General features: G+C 56.2%; 1 protein-coding gene across 1 annotated transcript; it reads left to right on the top strand.

Moving 5' to 3' along the window:
- The first annotated feature begins 4,568 nt into the window (after positions 1–4,568).
- GGT1 (gamma-glutamyltransferase 1) lies at positions 4,569–22,219 on the top strand. The gene is made up of 14 exons (XM_047828768.1): positions 4,569–4,980; positions 10,333–10,507; positions 11,482–11,656; positions 12,258–12,388; positions 12,544–12,630; positions 15,449–15,641; positions 15,978–16,135; positions 17,155–17,304; positions 17,677–17,813; positions 20,633–20,820; positions 21,038–21,165; positions 21,262–21,374; positions 21,455–21,568; positions 21,900–22,219. Exons 3-14 carry the CDS (start codon positions 11,496–11,498, stop codon positions 22,044–22,046), a joined length of 1,707 nt encoding a protein of 568 aa, XP_047684724.1. The 5' UTR covers positions 4,569–4,980; positions 10,333–10,507; positions 11,482–11,495; the 3' UTR covers positions 22,047–22,219.
- Positions 22,220–22,955: the final 736 nt, after the last annotated feature.

The raw sequence follows: 22,955 nt of genomic DNA, 5'->3' as shown, positions 1-22,955 counted from the left end.
GGGCATGGGTATAGGCTCAGGACCAATGAAAGATTGATTGATTGATTGATATGTAGAGAGAGTGGGGGAGGGGCAGAGAGAGAGAGAGAGAGAGAGAGAGAGAGAGAGAGAGAGGGAGAGAGAGAATCCCAAGCAGGCTCTGCACTGTCAGCACAGAGCCTAGTGTGGGGCTGGAACTCACGAACCGAGAGATCATGACCTGAGCTGAAATCAAGCATTGGACCCTCAACTGGCTGAGCCACCAGGTGCCCCTCATCTCAGAACTGATTAGAATCCCCTGGACCTGTCCCTTTTTGGGTGTACAAACTAGGTAAAGTAGGTAGCTGTATTCGTTTTCTGTGGCTGTTATAACAAATTATTGTAAACTTGGTGACTTAAAACAACAAATTTAATTCTCTCACAGTTCTGGAGACTGAAAGCTGGAAATCAAGGCATTGGCAGGGCTCTCTGAAGGCTCTAATGATGGCGGTTGCTGGCATCCAAGGCATTCCTTGCCTTCTAGCTATAGCCCTCCAACCTGGGTCTCCATTGTCACCTGGCCTTCTTACCTGTGTCTGTGTGTCTCTCTTCACATGGCCTTCTTATGAGAACACTGGTTATTGGATTTGAGGCCCACGCTAATGACATCTATAAAGACTCTATTCCCAGATAAGGTCACATTCAGAGGTCCCGGTGGATATGAATTGGGGGGGGTTGCTATTCAACTCACTACAGTAGGTTCTACAACCGTATTTCCTCATCTGTAACAAGGGGAAAATAGGGTGCCCGTCCGGCATCTTATTGTAGGATTAGACACAACAAAGCAAAAGTCCAGCATATAGCAGTGTTTTTACAAATTGATTTTCCGTGGCTTTATACGGAATCCACTCAGCCACCCACAGCCTTCATTGGTCAATTCAGTGCTGACTTTTGGGCCCTGTGGATACTGCAGAGACTAAGACACAGGAAGTCAATCTAACAGCTACTCCACAGATGTGGGGAACCTTGATGGGGGCTGCAGGGCACTACAGGAGCTGACCAGGAGGAGGGGGAGGGCTTCCGGAAGAGGTTGCTTTGAGGTTGGGGTCTGAAGGAAGAGTGCCAGCTTGAAGTCTCAGCAGAGAGCATAGGGTGAACTTTACAGAGGAAGGGGTGGGGCCCTAGCAAGACTGGAATTTATCTGGAGGGCAAAGGGGGTCTTTAAAGGGTTTCTAGTGAGAGAGGATGTGCTCAGATTTGTATGCTCAGCACTGGGGCTACCTTAGGGAAACAGTGGAGGGGCTGCGGACCCTGAGGAGGAGTTGCCCAGGAGCAGCCAGGAGAGGATGTGGAGGTGAGGCCGCTACACTGGGGGACCAGTGAGTTTGGGAAGGAGGCTCTGGGGCTAGGCAGGCTAAGCTAATGTGGTTGGTGGAGGTATGGGGACGGTTGTTACTTAGTTCAGGTTTAGGCAGGCATGTTGACCTGAGGCATCTAAAACATCAGCCCATAAAATGTTGCAAGCAGGACTCTGAGAGCAAAGGAGTTCAGCTTGAAGTGGTGCAGGAGGCCCAGAAATGAGATGGCAGGGGGTGGGGGCTCTGAGAAGCCAGGATGGAGGGCTAGCAGAGCATGCAGGGCTGGGGGGGGGGGGGGGGGAAGCACTGGGTGTTTTTTGGCATTAGGGGAACCACAAGTCCACTCACCCCCCATGGAGGGTTGGGAGTAGGGGGTGGGGGTGGAGAGGCGTGTGGACAGGCAGGTTCCAGCCAGCGACTCCCCTCAGAGGGAGACAAGACCAGGCCATACCCTGAGGTGGGGGCTGGGACGTGGATGGCTCAGCCTTTCTCCTCCACCCCTTGGAGCTCCCAGACACTGCAGATAATTACGAGGTGATATGGTAAATGCTACCTGCTCAGGGTGCCATGGGCAGAGAGGGTAGGGCAAGCAGGAGGGGGGCATTTATGACCTCTTAGCCCTGAGCTGCTCATCAGGCAAGGACAGAGGCTGCTGCTGGCCTGGGCGTGGGAACCATGGAGATAGCGGGCGCTGACAATAGCCTGTGCACAGCCATTTCAGTGAATCCACCCAACAATTATTTTAATGATTCCTGCTTTCCAGATAGAAAGCTGAGGGCAGGAAGAGGAGACCCTGGGCCATGAGTGGCAGGGGTCAAATTTGAACCTAGGAACTCTTGAGCCCATGCTTTTGGCTGTGCTGCTACCCTGCTTCTGGGTTTGGGAGTTGGACTTGGTCCACCAGGTGCCAGACTAGCCCTGCAGCCAGACATTCTCAGGCGTTAAGGAGCTGACATCTCTGAAGGCCCACACGCTGGCAGTGCTCCAGCCTTCTTCCACACATCAAAGGTAGGTGCTGCAACGGCAAACGCCTCAGATGGTGCTGGGGGCTGGCAGCCAGGCTCTGGGAGCACAGGGGCTCTGCCTCTCTGCTACCCCTGGACAGCACCAGTCTCTTCACCGAGCTAGAGTCTTCCTTCCATCCTGGCAGTGTGGTCTGTGTGGCTCAGGGAGGCTGTGGCCAGGTAGCCACAGGGTCTGAGGTGGCCCCTGCTCCTCTGCTTGTGGCCTCAGACGGTGGGCAGGAAGTGAGGCAAGCCCACCTTAAAGCATGCCAACTCTCACAACTGCAGAAGGCATTCCAAGAAGGCAAATTGGGCTTGACATTGGGAAGAACTTGCCAACCAACCACAGTCTTGCTGTCTTTAAAGGTAGTGAGGTCCCTGTCAAGACAAGTATGCAAGCCAACCTTTTTGGGGTGTTGGAGACAGGAGATCAGAGACCAAACATTTGAGATTCTGTGATCCTAAAGTTGATTAAGATGCTGTGATGTTTGGCATCAAAGTCACATGTATTTAGCCAGTTTACCAAATGTGTCCTTGGTGCAGATACCAGGGGACACAAAATGCCTGTTGTAATATCAGGTTTCCTGGCTCCCAGTGGGCCCTGAGATCCTGTCCCAGCAGTTCTGGAGGACAGGTCAGGCACTGCTGCATCTGGACCTTCCTTCCTGGCTCACTCAGTGTGAGGCTCCTGACTGCATTTTGGGATGTTGTGTCTCTACCAGCTGTGGCCCACCCGGGGCAGGAGGTTCACCTGGCACTTCCTGAGGCTCAGGCAGAGCCTCTTCCAGGATGTGACAGCAGGGTGGGGCATGATGGAGGCTGCAATGAGGTACTACTTGCAGGAAGTGGTTTGCAAGGCTTTCCTCATGTCATGCGTCACTGTCCTACCTAATGGCTTTGGGCAAGTCCCTTCCTCTCTCACGTCGTGGTTTCCTTTGACTACCCTTCTTCCTCCACCAATGCCTTGTTTTCCCAGACACAGAGCTGGGGCAAACCAGAGTCTGTCAGAACAGGAAGGACCTTGGAGGCCACTGTGGTTCCTCATTTTTCAGAGGAGGAGATGGGCCAGGTGCCCAGCCCCCCTATTCCCTCCTGTCTGACCAAGACCCCTGGGGTACCCTAGGTTGCTGGTGCCTACATAGTATGTGTGGTTAGGAGATAAAAGGCATCAGGATGGTGGGGTGGCACCGCTCACCCCCCCCCCCCCCCATGATGCCTTGGCAGCAATCCCTGGCTGGAGGCCAGCCTCGCCCAGGAAACTCCTCAAGGAACAAGGACACAGAGCACAGAGAAACCATCTCGGCCAGTCCCCAGCCATTAACACTCCTTTCTTCCCACGGCCCTTACCCTCTGGTCACCCACCAGGGTCTTAATGAGTGAGCTGCAGTTAATGGGTTACCCAGCCAGGTGACACATTCACCAGCTTCCTGGGGCTCTCAAAGTCCAGATGCACTGGCTTGGCCTTCAGGGTCTGATCTGAGCTCAGCCACTTCCCTTCTTAGCCTTGACACCTCAGGGCTCAGGAAGGGCCCAGGGAGGTCAAGAGGCTCCCTTAGGCCCTTACTACTCCCAGACATGCCTCCAGTGCCAGCTTCCAGGCTCAAGTGGTTCCCTCTACCTGGCATGTCCTACCCAATCCAAGCCCAGCTCTGCCCTGATTCTTAAGGCCCCTGTCACTGTGTCTGCCTCTCCTCCAGGGCCCTGGGCTCCTCCTCTTTCTTGGCTGGCCATACTAAGCCCATCTAGAATCCTGCTGGGGGCTCCTTGAGAAGAGAATCTGGACAGGCCAGGCTTAGAGGCAGGAATGAATGAATGAATGAATGAATGAATGAATGTGTTGAAGCCAGGGCCGTGCTAGTGGTGGCAGTTCTGGCAGACAGCAGGCCACAAGTGGATCTCAGACACAGGGAGTATTGGGGCTGCCAGCCCTGTGAGGCACCCACCCTGTCTCATTTGATGGGCCAGAGTAGGCAGGGGCATAAGCAAACAACTCTATCTCCTGCCCTCACTGCTGTGTGTCCTCCATCAACCCTCTCGCTCATGACCCCAGAAATGTCGGGGATGAAGAGAGGCTCCCCTGGGTCGTGTAACTCCCTTCAGTCCAGGTGGCCAGGGCCTTTGGAGTGACAGTCCCTACACAATCCCCCTGTAGCCCCAAGGGTCAGGGAGAGGACATGGTTGGAGGAGCATCTCCTACTCTAGAGTTCTGGAGTAGGTAGGATTCCTCAGGCCTGATGGGGATTCAGAGGTTACACTCCCAACCCCAGTGGGTGGGCATCTGGCTGCACCCCAGCACCACGTGAACCTGCTCTAGACATTGTAAGTTGAGGGGTCCCACCTCCTCCCAGGGGCCCCTGGCCTGACCTACCTCTGCCTGAAACCTAGCCTCATTCAGCACCACGGAGGCTTCAAAGCTCAGGTCTCTCATTCAGGATTGGGGATCTTACGGGACTCAAAGAGGCCAGCAGCTGTCCCAGGTCACACAGCCCCAGAGACAGGGCTAGGAGCCAGCCCTCTTCCCACCTGGAAAGGTTCCTGTGCCTTTAAAGCCTCCCTCCACTCAGGCTGCAGGGGGAGGGAGGGGAGGAGCTGGGTCAGAGTGGGGCACTGGGGACTCAGCTCTGTGCTGGAGAGCAGCAGGAGGACCAGCGTAGAGCCAGGTGAGCCAAGGAGGGGCATCAGGCTGTGCCTCAGTGCTGTGTGACCCCAAAGTACAGCTCATTCTTTCTGAGCTGCTGGACATTGTAGGTTGGGGTCGCTCAGGCTAGGTCCTCCCAGAAGCATCTGTCTGGAAGCCTGGGTTCCAGTCCCAGCTCTGCCATGTGCTGGCCTCTTCTTCTGGAGAGGCTGGAGCCTTAGTTTATATACCTGCATAATGGGAGTGAGCGGACCTTCAGGGTGATGGGGACAGGGCTTGTGTGAATGGACCCTGAAGAGGGGCTGCACAGACTGGGTCCAGGCTGGAGAGGCCTCTGATTTTTTATTGTCTGGTTAGGGGGGTTGAAACTACCTGTCCAAGCTGTCTGGCTCACTGTGTCACAGGTGTGGGGTGGGTGGAGGAGGGCCGGGTGGAACTGCTGGACTGCTCTAAAGAAGGGGACATTTTGGAATTAAGTGGGAGGGGTGCAGCATGGGGAAACTGAGGCCCAGGAGGATCTGGCAGCATGGGGGTAGGGGACCCATGATGGGGGCTGAGGCGCTGGGTCCTCTGGCCATGCTTGCCCCTCTCCGGGATCTGGTTTGTGGCTATGGTGGGGCCTGAAACCGGCTCAGTTGTGCAAGGGTCCTTGCACAACTCTAGGGGGTGCCCACCACCTTGTGGTCATTGCAGGCATGCCTAGCTATTTCAACAGGTATCTGGCATGGCGGTTATCAAGTACTGGGGAAGGTGACTTTTTCTAATTCTCAACCTTATGCCACCAGGGTGGGCAGCAAGGGAGACAGATCCCAAATCCAGGCCTGGGTAATGGTAAGCTTCCAGTCCAGTGGCAGGCAGGGCTCAGGAAGCTGCTGAGAGCTATGTTCTCATGCCTGGGGTCAGCGATGGGGACGATTCCTTGATGCTGGTGGTGTTAGGGCCAGGGGCATGGGTTCTGGGCCCACCTGCTTGTCCACATGTCTCCCTCGGGGGCCAGCTGAACTTGCGCAAGTTGCTTCAACCTAAGCCTTGGTTTCCTGTCTGTGAATGGGTCTAGGACCGTGCACCAGGACTGTGGCTCTGAGGTGGTGGTGACACAGCCAGGTGACAACTGGGTTGGAGGATTAACAGAGAATCCTTAGGCTTCCTCATGCTCCGCTCTCTGATGCATCCTGGGAACCTGTTCCACTCAGCCTAGGTTCAGCTTGTGTGTGTGTGTGTGTGTGTGTGTGTGTGTGTGTGTATTGGGAGGGGGTGGTGCTGATGGCAAAGTCAGTATCTCTGGTGGGTGAGGCTTGCACATTCCTGGGGACAGGGAGCTTACCATCTTCTGTGCCTAGGACAGGAGCCATGGGGTCTGGAGGAGACTCTTCAGCCCAGCCCCTGCAGCCTTTTCTAGGGTGGCATGGTTTCCCCAGACTGACTCCCCTCAGGTCGCTTTTCAGCATGTAGGGGTTGGGGGGCTGACCAGAATAAAACGTGACACGCTCACCACGTAAGGAAGGTTCTTGGTTCTGTACCTCGGGCGTTTGTTGACACAGCCTTTAATGAGATACCTTTCCTCCGGACTCTCCTCTCTGGGGCCTGCAGCTGCTGCTAGGCTTCATCTGTGCTCCGTCACAGACAGTGTTTGGTCCCTCACCTTGCCCCAGGATGCGGTTTTCCTGTTGGGACCCTACTGGGATCACCTGTTGGGTGGGGCCATCCTCTGCCCGCTCAGACATTCTTCCTGCTGCTGCTGACACTGCCATGTCTTATGCCTTCCCAGGCGAGGAGGAAGTGGCTAAGCAGGCTTAGGCTAGGGACAGAGCCCTGTGTCTCTCCACTCTAGACCCCTGCCAGCTGACTGGCCTGCAACACAAATCCCCTGACATCCTGGCTGGTGGCTAGCCCTCAGGGACAGGTTATGGGCCTTGGTCCCTGGAGCCTGCCCTGTCCATCTTCTCAGTCACCCTGGTCTGCAGGTGATGTCCAGGGGAAAAGAGCTGAGTCATGGCACCCCGTCCCGGGGCCGTGGAAGATTTCATGGGAGTGCATTTGTCCGGTGGATTCCATCCCAAGCCTGTTCAAGGGCAGTGGGTAACAAGACAAGGCCTGTTTTGACTGTGCGATCCAGAGTGTGCAGCAATACTCCGTAGGGGCAATGAGACCTCTATAGCTCTTCCTGTCTGTCAGCTGCCACAGCCTTGCAGGGTGGTCATAGCTGAGGTGTTACAGATAGGGACCGTGGGGGCTCCTGGGCAGCCTAGATACAGCTAGCAAGGAAGCCAGGGATGGAGCAATGACTCAGGGAGTGGCTGATCCTTATTCTTGGTACATGGAGGCCAAAGGGGGATGGAAAGCAGCGTCCAAGGTCCCTGGGCTGGGCATGCACCTACTCCTGGCTTGAGATCTCCTTGTTGGCCCAGTCAGGGACATGCAGGAACTTGGGTGCGGGTATCAAGTGGCCAGGTGTGCACTGTTGGGCTGCGTGGCTTGAACCAGCTCTGGCGCGGTCCGGGCCCTGGCTTTCCAGGCTGCTCAGGGGGGTTCTTGGGCCCGAGGTGCTGACATTCCCGGATAGGCTGTGGAACCGGTCTGGACGCGAGGCCCCAGGCTGTGTTCCAGGAAGGCACCCTTGGCATCTGCTTGAGGGCTGTGGTGAGGGCTCTCAGGTCCTGGTTCTGGTCTGGTGCTGGCGGCACCTCTGCTGCGTTGCCTCAGGAACCATCTCTGGGACATTGTGTTTGGTCCTGGAGTTCAGACACTTTGACAGGGGTGGGGTGTACCCAGCCTGGGGCTTGCTGGAGGGGTGTTCACCAGGAGACCCTGCCCTTTGGAGAGAACTGTGTCCAAGAGAGGGGGACTCCTTGCCCCTGGCACCACACCTCTCTTTCCCTGTTGGGATCACACCCCTCACCTGCTGCCACTGCCTTGGGAACCCCAGAAGTCATGCTGTCATAACACCTCCCATCTCCTACCCAGGGCCCTCCCAGAGCTGTGTGAACTTTAGTCATCTGCTGACAGGCCAAGTCACTGTGTCTCCTTGCTTCCTCAACGTCAGCCCCTGGGGCTGTCCTCCCTGTCAGACTGGACCTTTTAGAGGACAGCCTGCTCTCCACCCTGCTTAGACACTTTCAACGGTCCCATGGGGTTGCTGAGTGACTCCCAGCCAGCTTCTTGCCTGCTCTGGGACTAGGTGAGCATGAGAGTTCTGAGCATGAGAGTTCTGCCTTCTCCTGCCCCTTTCTTGTCTCTGCTCCTCCTTGGAGGTGCCCTCCCCCAGATCCCAATCCCAGTTCAGAGGCACCCTGAGGAGCTCTGCAGGGGCTGCAGGCGTGGCTCTGGGCCACTCCTAGGAATGGGGGGGTTCGGCTGAAGCTGTGGCCCAGATTTTCCCAGGCAGACAAATCTGGCCGTGTCCCAGCCTAGAGCTTCTTCCGAGGACCAGGAGCTTTCCTGGGCCCCTGCCAGCTCCGGGCCTCAGGTAAGCCCACAAGGGTCATGAGGAGTGGTGTGGGAGTTTGAGGCCAAGTGCTGTGCCCCACCTACTCTCTGGCCTCAGTTTCCCTTCCTGACACTGATTTGGGTGAGAGCCAGACCTCTGGGCTTGGACATTCTTTTAGTGAGTCTTTGGGAAAAATGTGGGGTGTGGGGTGGGGGGGTTGGGAAACGGAAGCCTGGTCCCCAGCAGGGTGTCTTCCTCAGGGCTGGTGATGTCTGCTTGCAGGGTCTGGGCTGGTGTCTTTGCTGCCCTGGCCAGGGAGGAGGGATGGGGGTCAGTATTGCCCACCCCTCCCCATACTCCCTGGCAGTCTGAACCTTGCTGGGTGCCCCCTGTCCCTCTGGAAGCCCACTTGGGTCCTTGGGTAGACGGATGGATGGACGAACAGATGGATGGACAGGGGAGGCTGGAGTACAGACTTTAGGAAGTCATGTCTGGATCACCACAGGGGCCTGAGGGGAGAAAGGAGGGCCGTGAGGGGGGCGGCCTCACTTCACAGCCGCAAGCCCAGGAGAAATGAGACAATGTCCCCAAGGTGTCCCATGGGCAAGGACTGGGGGGCCTCCTTGGCAAGTGTGCCTGTGCCCATGCTGGGAAGAGAGTCACTGGTTTCTGTCCTGCCCCACCCACCCCCACCACATGTGGTGGGAAAGTTCTGTGTCTGGAAACAGACCTCACATGTTCCTGGCCCAGCTCCCAAGGCCCCTCACACCTCCCAGCATAGCTATCTCTGTTGGGAATCTTTAAACCTGACCCAGCCTCTAGGGTGTGCTCCGGGGCATAGACTATCCCCTGGAGCAGTGGTTGGGAGAAAGTCCTGGTTGGCACTTTGGAGAGAGCCTTCTGCTGCTTTTTGGAGGACTGAGGAGCAGGTGATACTGACAGGAGGGAGTGCAGGGAGGAGGCTCTATAGTCCAGCCTTCAAAGGGTGGTGCCTGGATTCAGTCAACATGGAGAAGAAAGGCTGGCTTGAATCCCACTGGGGACGTAGGGTGGTGGTCTGCTGTGTGGCTGCCCACTGAGCCTGGGAGGGGAAAGCCCTTCCATGCTGGCTTCTGGAGGCCCGCCATGTGGGAGGGCTATCCCCTCCCAGGCTCCGTGCAAGCGAGACTCCACTCCTAGACCATCTCTGGGACACTGTGTCTGGCCCTGGAGCTCAGACCCCTGAACAGAGACAAGGTGAACCAGAGGCATCCCAGCCTGGGGCTTATTGGCCGACACTCACCTTTCGGAGGTAACGGAGATTGCCACTGTCCTCACACCTCTCCTTCCTTGTGGGGGTCACACCCCTTGTCCGTTGTCACCGCCACAGGAGCCCAAAGGCTCACTGCTGTCCCTCCCTGCATGGCCTGGAAAGGAGTCAACAGGGAAACAGGTGGAGCAGGAAACACAGGGAGCAGGTGGCTGACCAGCTTCCTTCTGCACCGCCGGCCTCCAGGACGTCATCCTACTAGCTGATGGCAATTATAGCCAACACTCACCTAGCACTTCATGCTTTCCAATCCACTTCATTTCTACAACATCCCCAAACAGGATGCCTCTGTCATTCCCACTGGACAGGTAGTCAGTGACTTGCCCAAGGCCCCACATCGGACAAGGGGCAAGACTCAGATGGGACGAGCTGGCTTGAGAGCCTGCATACCCCGTCTCCTTGGCCTGGCCCACGTGGGCTTCACCACTTTGTCATATGACACTCACACCACCGAACTCGGGCCTTGCTCTGGGCAAACCCCCTCTCGGCTGTGCCTGGAGATTTCACACAAATGTGGGAGAGTCGGACAGCCTCCTCTTCGACTCCAGAGTTCATCTGGATCAGAGGAACCTCACAGAGCTCCCTGGGGAGGACCTCCCTGGGGAGGCCTGTTTCAGGTACACTATCTTGATTTTCAGGAGAGCAAAGAGGCTGCCTGATCGAGGTGTCTGTCTGGAGCAGATTCTGTGGACACCAGCTCCTACTGTCTGTGAGGGAGACCCCAGTTATTTCCTTAGCTGTTTCAGCCAAGCCCTCCCGGCTTTTGTGGCCACCTCCCCAGGCAAGGTGTGGGGCTTCCATCCGCTGAGAAAGGTAGGCCCCTGCCCCATGGCAGCTTGTCTGACAATTTTACAAGGAGATTGTGGGTGTCCTTTTTGAGGGTACATTGGAAGCCGAACCCCACGGTCTGTGGCAGGCCACTCTGGGGGCCCATGGATGGTGTCTGGCTCTGGGCTGAGGTGGGGGGTCACAGAAGGGATCAGGCCAAGCTTGTTCCCGGTGGAGTTCCCTGCTTGGCAGTGGCTCTGACTGTGGGACACATGGAATCTGGGGGCTCCCAGGAGAGATTTCTTTTGGACATGGGGTCTTTACTGGGATGGGGCCTTGAGGATAAGCAGGGCAATTTAGGAAGGGAGAGATGGGACTGGGAGTTTCTGGCAGAGTAAGTGGCCGGGGGCTGGAAGGAAACAAAGGGACATATTTTTTTCTTTAAAAAAATTTTTTGGGGCGCCTGGGTGGCGCAGTCGGTTAAGCGTCCGACTTCAGCCAGGTCACGATCTCGCGGTCTGTGAGTTCGAGCCCCGTGTCAGGCTCTGGGCTGATGGCTCAGAGCCTGGAGCCTGTTTCTGATTCTGTGTCTCCCTCTCTCTCTGCCCCTCCCCCGTTCATGCTCTGTCTCTCTCTGTCCCAAAAAAAAATAAACGTTGAAAAAAAAATTTTTTTTAATGTTTATTTATTTTTGAGAGAGAGACACACACACACAGAGTATGAGCGGGGGAGGGGCAGAGAGAGAGGGAGACACAGAATCTGAAGCAGGCTCCAGGCTCTGAGCTGTCAGCACAGAGCCCCACGCGGGGCTAGAACTCATGAATGGTGAGATCATGACCCAAGCCGAAGTTGGAAGCCTAACCGACTGAGCCACCCAGGTGCCCCCAGGGACATGTTTCTGAGGCTTGACTATTGGCTGTGCCCTGTGTGGTGAGGGTCAGGATGTGCCCAAGGCCAGGCCAGTGGCAGTCCCCTGACCCTGTTAACCACCAGCCCTCCCCCCTGACCCCAAACAACAGGTACTTGCAGAGCCATGAAGAAGCGGTATGTGGTGCTAGCCCTGCTGGCCGTGGTCCTAGTGATCTTCATCATCATCCTGTGCCTTTGCCTGCTCTTGACCTCCAAGCCACAGAGCCACGTCTACCCCAAGGCAGCTGTGGCCACAGATGCCAAGTATTGCTCAGAGATCGGGAGGTGAGCAGGCAGGGCGTGGGAATACAGGAGGACCACTGGAAGTGGATCTGGGCAAGATCCTCATCCCTCTGAGACTCAGTTTCCCCGTCTGTACACGAGCTACCCGGACAAGGGGTGTCTGATGCACATGGAGCTGCCTGTCCTTTCCTTGGACCTTCACAGCAGCCTCTGGTCAGGGCAGAAGGGGACACTGACTCCAAGAGCAGGATGTGGATTTCCTGGTGCCCAGCTGGGTCCCTTTCCTCAGACCTCTGTGCCTTTGGATAAACTGCTGTTTTATGCTATTTTAGACCCCTATCTCACATTATGTACAAAGGTCAGTTCCCAAAAGACATAAACAGACAAAAAAGGTTGCTAATAAAAAGTAACATTTTTCTGTTTTCTTTCTATTATAAACGTCATGCACATCTGTTTGCTTGAAAGGAAGAACATATAAGCCCATTGGTCTTAGAGTGACATGTAAAAACCAAAACTACAGTTTCCTCTTCCATCCTCCTTTGGGCAGTGTGGCCAGAAAGGGTGGAGTTGGGTGGCAGTGTGCATGTGTCGGGGGCGTTGGGGAGCCCGCAGGTGCTCACTCCCCACCACCTGCTGCCGGTAGGGACATGCTGAGGGACGGTGGCTCGGCGGTGGATGCTGCCATTGCGGCCCTGCTGTGTGTGGGGCTCATGAACGCCCACAGCATGGGCATCGGGGGCGGTCTGTTCCTCACCATCTACAACAGCACCACACGTGAGTGCCCACGGGGAGTAGGGGAGGTAATTGGCAGGGGCTGTCCATCTCAGGCTGGATGTGGGCTGGGGGCAAGCAGAGCCAGGTGGCCCCTGGGCTCACACGGGGTGAGGGGTTGGTGTTGGTCTGGACTGCCCACCTTCTTCTCCTTCTAGGAAAAGTTGAGATCATCAACGCCCGTGAGGTGGCCCCTGGGCTGGCCTCCGAAGGCATGTTCAACAGCCCGGAGCAGTCACAGAAAGGTGAGGTGCAAGTTCAGGTGTGGGTGCAGAGCTGGGGTAAGCTGCCAGGAAGGCATGGGCATGCCCCTGTCTGATGCTGAGGAGAGTTCTGGCAGTGCTGATGTGCACCCTTCCCATCCAACCTTTCCTGGACTGACAACACCCTCCCGAGGGTGAAGACATGGAGCTTCTGTTATTTCCACTCAGGCCTCTCCAGGGTGCTAGGGCATGGAGAGAATAATTATTATTTCAACAGCTTGCACATATCGGGGGGCACTGGGGCCAGCATGCTGCTTAGCTGTTTTCACCAATGGGCCCCTTGAATCCTCCCTGTATGCTTGGGAGTCAGGGGAAGTGCTGTGTTGATTCTTATTTTATAGGTCCAGAGAGGTCATGCAAACCAACTGAGGTCACACAGCTGGATGGTGCTGAGGCCCAAATTGAACCTGGGCTGTCAAAGTCCTGAATTTTTCAAAGGCATCCAAGACTTTCATTTATTCGTTCATTTTGTGGAGATAGCTCCAAAAACGCAGTCGAGTCTATCTTTTTTAACAAGGCCTTCATGCAGAGAAGAGGCCCCCAACCTCCCCATGCAGCTGAGGGGAAGCCAGTGGCCAACAGGGGTTGCTGCTCCAAGGACCCAAAAGGAGGATAGGAGGAAAGCAGGATAGGAGATTAGAGGCAGGACGAGGGGGCTGTTGGCCATAGCAGGTCTGATCCCCAGTTGCAGGCTCTGCCCCTCGGGCTGGGGCCCTGGGTGAGGCCCTGTGAGCAGCCCCGCTGGAGTCTCCTCCAACATACAGCCTCTTTGAATTTTTATATCCCCTGGGAGACTCAGAATGTGTAGAAATGAAATCATTCAGTGTGATTGCTGGAATCTTACAGACTTAGCACCTTGTGGATGCTCGGAATTCACTTATTTAACGAGGACTTATTGGGAATCTCTTAAAATGTCAGGGGTTGTTCCCCAAGCCTGGGGACAAAACAAAGGCAACAGATAAAATCCGTGAACAGCAGAGGTGGGAAGGGCTGGAAGGCGTGCAGTTCACCAAGTGTAGCCTGGTCACGGGGGAGGTGTCTGGGCAAAGACCCAGGGTCTGGAGTGGGTGAGGATAGCTGTGCAGGTGTCTGGGGGAAGAGCAAGTGACCCACATGGGAAGATGGGACAGAGAACTGCGGGAACTAGCAAGGCTGCAATGGGCGATCCCAGGGTCAGAATGGCTCAGGTGGTGTCAGACCTTATGGGTCATTGTAAAGACCCTGTCTCTTGTCCAAGAGAGGTAGCAGTGGCCCCTGGGGTGTTTGTGGGGGTAGATCTGGCCTATGTCTGGCTGAACCCCTTGGGCAGCTGCAGAAGGGTCAGGGAGCAAGCCGCCTGCCCATCAGGTGACCCGTCAGGAGGTCACCACGATGACCACGGGGAGATGAGGGTGTTGGGAGGTGGTTGGTATTCAACATACCTAGAAGGTGGAGCCTGTGCATTTGCTGAGAGGTCGGGTGTGACACCAACTCCTATACCAAGAGTCCTGGATGACCCCTGGTCTTTGATCTGCACCTGGAAGCATGGGGTGCCCCTAATAGAGGCCAGCAAGGCTGTGGGGGAGTGGGTTTGGGTGACAGTCCGGAGTTGGGTTTTGAGTGTGTTAAGTTTGAGATGCCTTTCTCATGGGCAGGTGCATCCTCAGATCAGGCCATCGGGGGAGCAGGCCAGGCCAGAGAGTAAATTTAGAACTGGCAGCACATACATGAAATTTGAAGCCCTGATCTGGGGGAGGTCACCAATATGGTGAGTGTAGACAGAGGAGACCCTAACAGAGCCTCGCATGTGGGATGCAGAGGTGACCCTGGAGGAGTGATGGGCTAAGTAAGGTAAAGTTGAGAGAGGACCCTGGTCTGGCAGTGTGGGGTCACTGGTGACCTTGGTTAGCAGGGTGGTCTGAGACCTATTAGCCCAAGATCAGGGCAGCATTTTTTTTTAAGGTGGCAGGAATCATGGGCCGGGTGTCAGACCTTCTGAAATGTGCAGACATGCAGACCATAACAACCTGGCTCTCAGAACCTTGTGCCCAACCTCAGGATGGGAGAGGTAGTTTCAGAGCTGCAGTCACCTAGCCTGAGTGTAGCTGAAATGGCCCTGGTCATCCAGGGGTGAAAGCAAGAAGGTGTCTGGGAGCAAGGGCCTTTCTGTATCAGTGCCCAGCTTAGGGCATAGTGGGCCGTGGGGGTGGGTGGGGAGCAGGGTCCAGGAGTCTGTTTCCAGTGGAATTGTGGGCTCCTCTAAGGTCAGCTGCAAGAGACAAAACTCTTTATGGTCAGATGGGGAAACTGAAACCCAGTGAGGGTACATATAGGGCAGGGGGTCGGGCTCAGGTCCTGGGTCTGGGACAGTAGAAGGGAGGAAGGTAGAGGCCTTGCCTTGGAACTGGCTCAGTGTCGAGGGTGGCCTGGGCTTGCCCTGGGGACTTTGGTGGGTTCCGGTGGACCCCTTGAGTCTTATGGGATGAGAGGCCTTGTGGCCTAGGAGGCTCAGACTAAGAGATGGTAGGGGTCTGGCTTCCCCACAGTCTTGTTGTGCAACTGTGGGCCTGGCACAGGATTTCAAACCTGGTAGCACCTGCAGAGGCAGACATCTAGTCCTGGGACAGCAGGACTGTGGCCTTGTCACATATCCCTGGCCAATCTACACTCTTGCCAGCGGAGTCCACATATTACAATTCCATTTCCTTCCTAAACCTCACTGATCCCATCTGGAGACTGTGCCTAGGTTGCTGCTGAGGGGGAACACCCCTCCTGATGTCCCCTGACTGGAGCCACTAACTGTCTTCCTGTCCCTCTGCAGGGGGGCTGTCGGTGGCAGTTCCCGGTGAGATCCGAGGCTATGAGTTGGCCCACCAGCGGCATGGGCGGCTGCCCTGGGCTCACCTCTTTCAACCCAGCATCCAGCTGGCCCGCCAGGGCTTCCCTGTGGGGAAGGGCTTGGCAGCAGCCCTGGAGAAAAACAGGGCTGTCATCGAGGAACAGCCTGCACTGTGGTATGTCTGTGGGTGCTGGCCTGCCCTGGGGCACAGGCTGGGCAGATGTGGCCCAAGGTCCCTGCATGCCATGAATGACTGGCAGAGGGATGAGGTCTAGGATATAAAAGCCTTTCTCAATGTGTGTGGGATCACATTCTGAGCCTGGTGCCTGGGGTCCCGGCTTGTGAGTCCTGAGTGGCAAGGGACTCTAGGAAGCATTGGCTGGACACCAGAGGATGACTCACCTGTGGACAGGTGCTCACTGCCCTTCCTTTGATCTCCTGTGTGGTTGGGTGGGAATGGCTGGCCGAATCCACCCTGCCTGCCTGCCTCACGGGAACCCCTCTGCCCCAGTGAGGTGTTCTGCCAGGATGGGAAGGTGCTGCGGGAGGGGGACAGACTGACCATGCCGCAGCTGGCCAACACATACGAGACGCTGGCCTTGGAGGGAGCCCAGGCCTTCTACAACGGGAGCCTCACAGCCCAGATTGTCAAGGACATCCAGGATGCTGGTAAGTGGGCAACCTCAGGGACCCTAGGCAAGGAACTCAGCAGCAGGAGCTCTGAGCCAGAGCTCAGAGGACTTAGGTCCTCTGGTCCTGCCCGACCTGGGCACTGGGCCCTCAGGCAGTGCCTGGAGGGGACGGGGGGGGGGGTCACAGATATGTCTGCAGTCAGTGACAGGCCACATAGATCCATAGATCTTGGTTAGGTCAAAACTGAGAGACCAGTGCAGTTCAGGAGGGAAAGTCCTCTGTAAGTTAAATGAAGGTCTAGGCTGGAACTGGAGCTGAGGAAGCATTGAAATGCAGATCTGAGGGGACTTCCCCAAGCAGGAGGTGGTACCTGAGCTACAGATGAGCTTGGAGAGAGGAAGAGCCTTCCTGGCAGAGGGAATAGGCTAAGGCCCAGAGAGGATGAGCTTTAGTTATCCCTGAGGGTCACAGTGGATGAGGGTGGGCTTGGTGAGAGAGGCACTGGAGGGGCTGCAAGCAGAGACAAGTTCTCATGACTTTCAGCCAAGAAGCCTGGTGCTGCCTCTCCCTCCCCAGCTGTGGATTTCTTCCTGCTGTTATTTTTGTCAGAGACACAGAAGAGAGTGATTAGCATGTTGACCTTTACCACTGAGGCAGGAAATTAGCCTATCAATACTTGGTCTTTCTGGAGCCAGTTCCCTGTAGAATTAAAGAGCCTCCTTTCACCCATTAGTAGTCACTGGAGGATGGGACTGAGCAGGGGAGAGATGGGAGCAGATACTTTCCACGTAGAGAAGACTCTCTGGCCGCCAAGAGGAGAGAAGGCAGATCTGGAGGCCAGTGGGGCAAACAGACAGAGGGCAGATGGCCTGAGCCTGGCAGTGGAGAGGTGGTATCATCAGGGAGCACAGAGGGACTGGCGGATGGGGCAGCGGGGAGGGGGAGGAGGGGGGCCCTCAAGAGTGGGCAGGGCTTTCAGCGTGATGGTCCTGTGCTCCCCTCAGATTGGGGGCCCCATCCCTGTGTCCACCCATTGAGCTGCTGTCTCATTGCAGGGGGCATTATGACCACCGAGGACCTGAACAACTACCGTGCTGAGCTGATAGAGCAGCCACTGAACATCAGCCTCGGGGATGCCCAGCTCTACGTGCCCAGTGCCCCACTCAGTGGGCCGGTGCTGGCTCTCATCCTCAACATCCTCAAGGGTGAGCCCTCCCACCGTGGCTCCGCAAGAGGCGGTGCAGAGTGACCAGGGCTGTGAGGGGCGATGATCAGGGGCTGGAGGAGGAGGAGGGATGGTTGGGAGCTAAAAAGGTACAGAGCAGTGTCCTGGGGTGGGAATAGCCATGCTGGTCCAGAGGACGCATCTGGTAAATCTAAGTGGTCATCCCAGGCCCAGGGGTCCCTTACTTATGCCATTCTTACATTCCTCCAAAGTGTCCACTGGTTTTTATTAAGCATTCCCCTTCTCAAGGGGGCCAAGTGATTCAGGGAGGTGTGAGCCTACCCTGGGGCACCCAGCTGTCTCGGCAGAGGGCCCCGGGACTGCTAACATGCCCCCATCTCTGCTCAACCAGGGTACAACTTCTCCCCAGCGAGTGTGGAGACACCCGAACAGAAGGGTCTCACCTACCACCGCATCGTGGAGGCCTTCCGGTTTGCCTATGCCAAGAGGACCCTGCTTGGGGACCCCAAGTTTGTCAATATGATGGAGGTAAGAGGCAGGGGGTGGCCCGTGATGGGTGCGGGAGGGCCTGCCATGGATGTGCGAGGAGGGCTTCCTGGGACCACCCCAGCCTCACACATGCTTTCACCACCAACTTTGGTGGTGGACCTACCATGTGCTGGGATGGCCTGGTGACCCCCGAGTTTGGCCCTCTGCCACACGGAGCTCACAGTATGACAGACTTGACAATGAGTAATTAGTGTCCCCTACCTGTGTCTGTGCTCCCACCTTGGGAGCTGTACCCTTGTCCTGGAAGGGTTTGGAGTGTTCGGTGCTGAGGTGGGGAATGCATGGGGACGTTGCAACCCTCAAGGGTAATGGGGAGGATGGCTGAGGGGGAGAGGAGCAATGCTCTGGGCCTCGGCCACTGGTTCTGTGGTCACACCCAGGAGCTAATGTGTCCTAGGCCCTACCTGGATCCTGCACAGCCCAACCCACTCACTGCCAGATCCAGGCTGGGCCTCCATCAAGACTCCCATCACCACCCTCCTTACCTACTCGGATCACCCATTCCGCGGTAGACCTGCAGATTCCCTCACACTGGCCTGTGCCTCTCAGCTGCCCAGCAGCCTCTCTGCTTTCCCGGATCTCTTTTTTTTCCCCAATGAGCATTTTGTACTACTCCCGACTGCAGCCGGTGACCCGGTGTCTCATATCCCTGAGGCTGCTGCATCGCACCCCTATCTGCCATTTGGCCTGGCTAAGGCCAGCTCCTCTGCTCATGCACTTGCTGACTCGGCAAGTCTCTCCTGCAACACTGCTCTGCCTCTGGTGTTCCCAGTCTGTCCTTTCAGACAGATCATTCTGGAGTGAGAATCATACTCTTGTTGCTTCAGAACCTTCAGCTGCTGACCCCATTCCTTGGCTTCTGCTCAGAGCAAACTTGGCCCCTCTGTCCCTTTCTCAAGTCCTCTCCCATCAGGCTGTGCCCTTCTTGCTCCACCCCCCCCCACCATGGCCCCTCACCCTGCCCCCTAAGTCCAGCCTCAGTTTCCCCTTTGGGCACCCTACTGCAGCATCTCACACAGTTTACCACCTCCTTTGCTCAGCTTTTCATTCTGCAAAGTTGTAGGCTTTTGCCACATTTCCTTCCTCTCTCTCTGCCTCCATCTACCCCTTTATCAATATACATGTGTTTTTTGGGGTATCAGATGGCCAGTCACTGATATCACACTTTGGGTTGTCGCTCCTAAAACTGAGGACTCCTATTCCCTGACATTGAGAGGACTTGACCTGTTAGATACCTGTATTCCCAACAGTCCCAGGGTTGTTAGGTCCAGAGCCCGTCCAACTCATACCTTACAGTTGCTGTTTATGTCCCTCTGGTCTCTGAGCCTACACTAGGCCTCTTGGCTCTTTTGCTGATTTTTAAAGCCCAAGGCAGTCATCTTGCAGAATCACTCCACATCCTGGATTTGACTTTGTGTTTTCTTAGGAGTAGATTCAGGCTGAACATTTTCCCTGTGGGATATTGCTGGAAAATTCTGGAGGCATTTCCTTTGCTTAGTCCCCAGGTGCCTTCCTTGTTGGCTCCTGTCTCATCTACTCTCCTCTTTCTCTGTCCTCACCACTGTGGGGACCCTATTCAGGGTCATGGCTTTTTTTTTTAAGTTTTTGTTTGTTTGTTTTGTTTTTGTTTTTGTTTTTTTGCTTGTGTTTTTTTAGAGCACACAAGCTGGGGAGAGGGACAGAGAGAGAGAGAGAGAGAGAGAGAGAATCTTAAGCAAACTCCATGCTCAGCACAGAACCCGATGCAGGGCTCAATCCCATGACCCTGGAATCATGACCTGAGCCACAGATGAAGAGTCAGATGCTCAACCAACTGAGCCACCCAGGTGCCCCAGACTCATGGCTTTAAGCAGCCACCAGAAGCTAATGGCTCCATGTTTATCCCTCAGCCTGATCTTGCCCACATGTAGGTCTACCACCCACCTGAGACAGGCTCTTCAGGGTCCCAAGGGCATCTGTTCAAAATCAAGCTCTTGACTGTCTCCTACACTGGCCATCTGCAGTGTTCATCTCCTCAGCTAATGGGCACTCTGGATTGAAGACACTGGGGCCATTGATTCTCTCCCAGCTGGGCCAACTACCATCTCTCACATGGTTGATGTCTGATGTCATAGCCTCCCAGTTGGGTTCTACCCTTATCCCTTCACATAGCTGCCAGAGGGGTCCTGTGACTCACCAGTGTGGCCACTCTTCTGTCCCAGGACCAGGTGGCTCAGAGCAAAAGCCAAAGTCCTTATAGGGCTTATGAAGACTTATAGGATCAGCCCCTGTTGACATTTTCTACCACTTTGACCCTATTCACCCTCTATCACTCCAGGCCTGCCTCAGGGCCTTTGCATTTTATCACTCAGGCCACATTCACAGCTCTTTTCAGATACCACCTCTTCTGAGAAGCCCTCCCTGACCACTTGGTCCCCACCTCATCCCTCCCTATCCCCTTTACCTGGCTTGTTCTTTCCAACATGTCCCTGCCTGCCTTGGTCTTCCCTGCCAGGAGGGCTGGGATCTGTACGTCTGTTCCCTGTTGATCCAAGCACACAGCACAAGCTCCATGAATGAATGAATGATTGAATGCTGCAAGAGTGGGGTGTTGTGGGTGGACAGATAAATACTGAATTTCTGGACTGCAGTACAGACAAAGGCTGGAAAGAGGGGATCAGAGGGCCATGTGATGTTGAGGGTGCAGGAGGGTTGTGGTCAGGGCCATGTTGGGGGCTTCCCAAGAGCTGCTCGCACAAGCCTGTGCCCCCTCCCCACCCCCCCCCCACCTCCTCAGGCCAGCTCTGGGGTCTCGGCAGGTGGTCCGCAACATGAGCTCCGAGTTCTTTGCCGCCCAGCTCCGGGCCCGGATCTCTGATGATACCACTCACCCGTTCCCCTACTATGAGCCTGAGTTCTACACGCCTGATGATGGTGGCACTGCCCACCTGTCCGTGGTCGCAGAGGACGGCAGCGCTGTGTCGGCCACCAGCACCATCAACCTCTAGTAGGGGCTGCCGGGTGACCTGGGTGGTCTGGGGGCTGCTTGCATGTCCTAGAAGGGGGCTCTATCGACCTCTTTCATGGTGGGAACTGAGGCCCCACCTTGGTAGAACATGTACCCTCAGCCTCACCGGGAGAGAGCTGGAGCTTTGGGGGGTGGGTAGGGGCTGGGCAGGGTGGGGCTGGGTTCGCCATAGCTGGCTGACTCAGCTGGTCTTCAGCTTCGGTTCTAAGGTACGATCACGGGTCAGTGGGATCCTCTTCAATGATGAAATGGATGACTTCAGCTCCCCCAACATCACCAACCAGTTCGGGGTGCGCCCCTCACCAGCCAACTTCATCAAACCAGGTGTGGGGCAGGGGGCTCAGGTGGGGAGAGGGCTGGTGTCCTGGGCAGGCAGCTGACCAGCATCTCTGTCCCCACCCATCCACCTGGTGATCACAGGGAAGCAGCCAGTCTCATCCATGTGTCCAGCGATCATCGTGGGCCGGGATGGCCAGGTCCGCATGGTGGTGGGTGCCTCCGGGGGCACGAAAATCACCACAGCCACTGCGCTGGTAGGTATCACCCATTTATCCCCCCAGCCCCTGTCCCTGGACCACACTGACCCCCTCACCGCACCCCCTGCCACCCCCAGGCCATCATCCATAGCCTGTGGTTTGGCTACGATGTGAAGCGGGCAGTAGAGGAGCCCCGACTGCACAACCAGCTTCTGCCTAACACCACGACCCTGGAGAAAGACACTGACCAGGTGGGTAAAGAGCCAAAGAAATAGTCACAAGGTGGGGGTCACAAGGTGTCCTGGGAGGGAGGCCTGGATCTCCTGAGTCATCATGGAGTAGACTGCCCCTCTGCCTGGGGCAGATACCTTCACACCTACTGCCTGGGCCATCTTGAACCCATGTGGGATGTGAGTCAGTCTACCTGCTCCGGTGAGACCCAATAGGACCGTCTGCCCCCAACTTGCTCTTCCTGGCCACTGGGGCAGAAATGGCACTACCTGTGTGTTTCAGTGTGGGTCTGTGTGGTTCGCATGGCATCTTGGGCCCTGCTGAGGCCTCTCTATCCCCTCCCACCTCCAGGCGGTGGTTGCAGCCCTGAAGACCCGGCACCACCACGCTGAGGTCACTTCCAACTTCATCGCTGTGGTACAGGCCATTGTCCACACGACTGGTGGCTGGGCAGCTGCCTCAGATTCCAGGAAAGGCGGGGAGCCTGCTGGCTACTGAGTACTCAGGGCGGGCAAGGCTGACTGGCGACCTAAGGATGAGATGTCTGCTGGGACCAAAGTGGGACTTTGAGGGGATTTGCTTCCCCTGTGAGTGACAAAGCAGTGCAATAAATGGGGGCCACACCATCAGGCTCTGGGCAGCCTTGCCAGCCAGGCTCCCATATCCCTGGACCTCAGCATCCTGTGTGTGTGAAATGGAGCTGTCAGGTGGGGAAGGGTGAAGAGGTGGGATTCAGAGGTCTTTACCCCTCAGGTGCCAGAGCTAGCCTCAGAATTTTCATGAGAGCCCAGTGGGAGGGTGGGTGAAGGGCGGGGCAGACCCATACCAAACATTATCCTTCGGTACCCTGAGCTTCAGGGGCCAGGTCGCCGCTTTTCTGGCCCGGACAGTGGCACTTCCCAGCATTAACCACCAGGGGGTGTCACAGCCCCGGAGTTTACTCGGCCAGAGTGCACCCAGCAGAAAAAGCTTGTCAACTCTGCTACCTCTTCAGCCTGGTGGGTGCCCCCGCTCACACTGTGGAGGACACATGGAAGTGAACCTGAGGTCTGAAGAGTGGGATTGGGCAAGAGGCTGGAGCAAAACTTCTTAGTCAGAGTCAGATTCCGGGGGATTTTCCAAGCACAAACCTAGAATAGAATGAAATTCAAGCTGTGATCAGCTCCAGAAAGAGGCCCAGTTCTCAGGGAACAGTGAGCTGGAAAAGGTCCCCAGATCCTGAGGGTCAGAGCTGGACTGGCAGGCAGCCAGAGAATGCAGCCCAGGAGCGGGGCCTGGAGGGGCAGTGGGCCACAGCACCCTGCCCCCTCCACCACAGGCCAGCCAGCCCCTCCTGCCCTCCCTTGGGGTCTGCTAACTTGTCTCCTACACTCGGTTGTGATGCCTGATGTGAGGAGCTGTGAAAGG

Source organism: Prionailurus viverrinus, chromosome D3 (assembly GCF_022837055.1).
Source record: "Prionailurus viverrinus isolate Anna chromosome D3, UM_Priviv_1.0, whole genome shotgun sequence".
Lineage (NCBI taxonomy): Eukaryota > Metazoa > Chordata > Mammalia > Carnivora > Felidae > Prionailurus > Prionailurus viverrinus.
This window is presented reverse-complemented; position numbering and strand designations above follow the sequence as displayed.

What these genes read in the sequence shown, in the direction of transcription:
- GGT1 (XM_047828768.1), top strand. Translation starts at nt 11,496, where the DNA reads ATGAAGAAGCGGTATGTGGTGCTAGCCCTGCTGGCCGTGGTCCTAGTG. An exon ending in TATTGCTCAGAGATCGGGAG is followed by an intron (nt 11,657 to 12,257) that starts GTGAGCAGGCAG and finishes TGCTGCCGGTAG; the next exon opens with GGACATGCTGAGGGACGGTG. An exon ending in CAAGGACATCCAGGATGCTG is followed by an intron (nt 16,136 to 17,154) that starts GTAAGTGGGCAA and finishes GTCTCATTGCAG; the next exon opens with GGGGCATTATGACCACCGAG.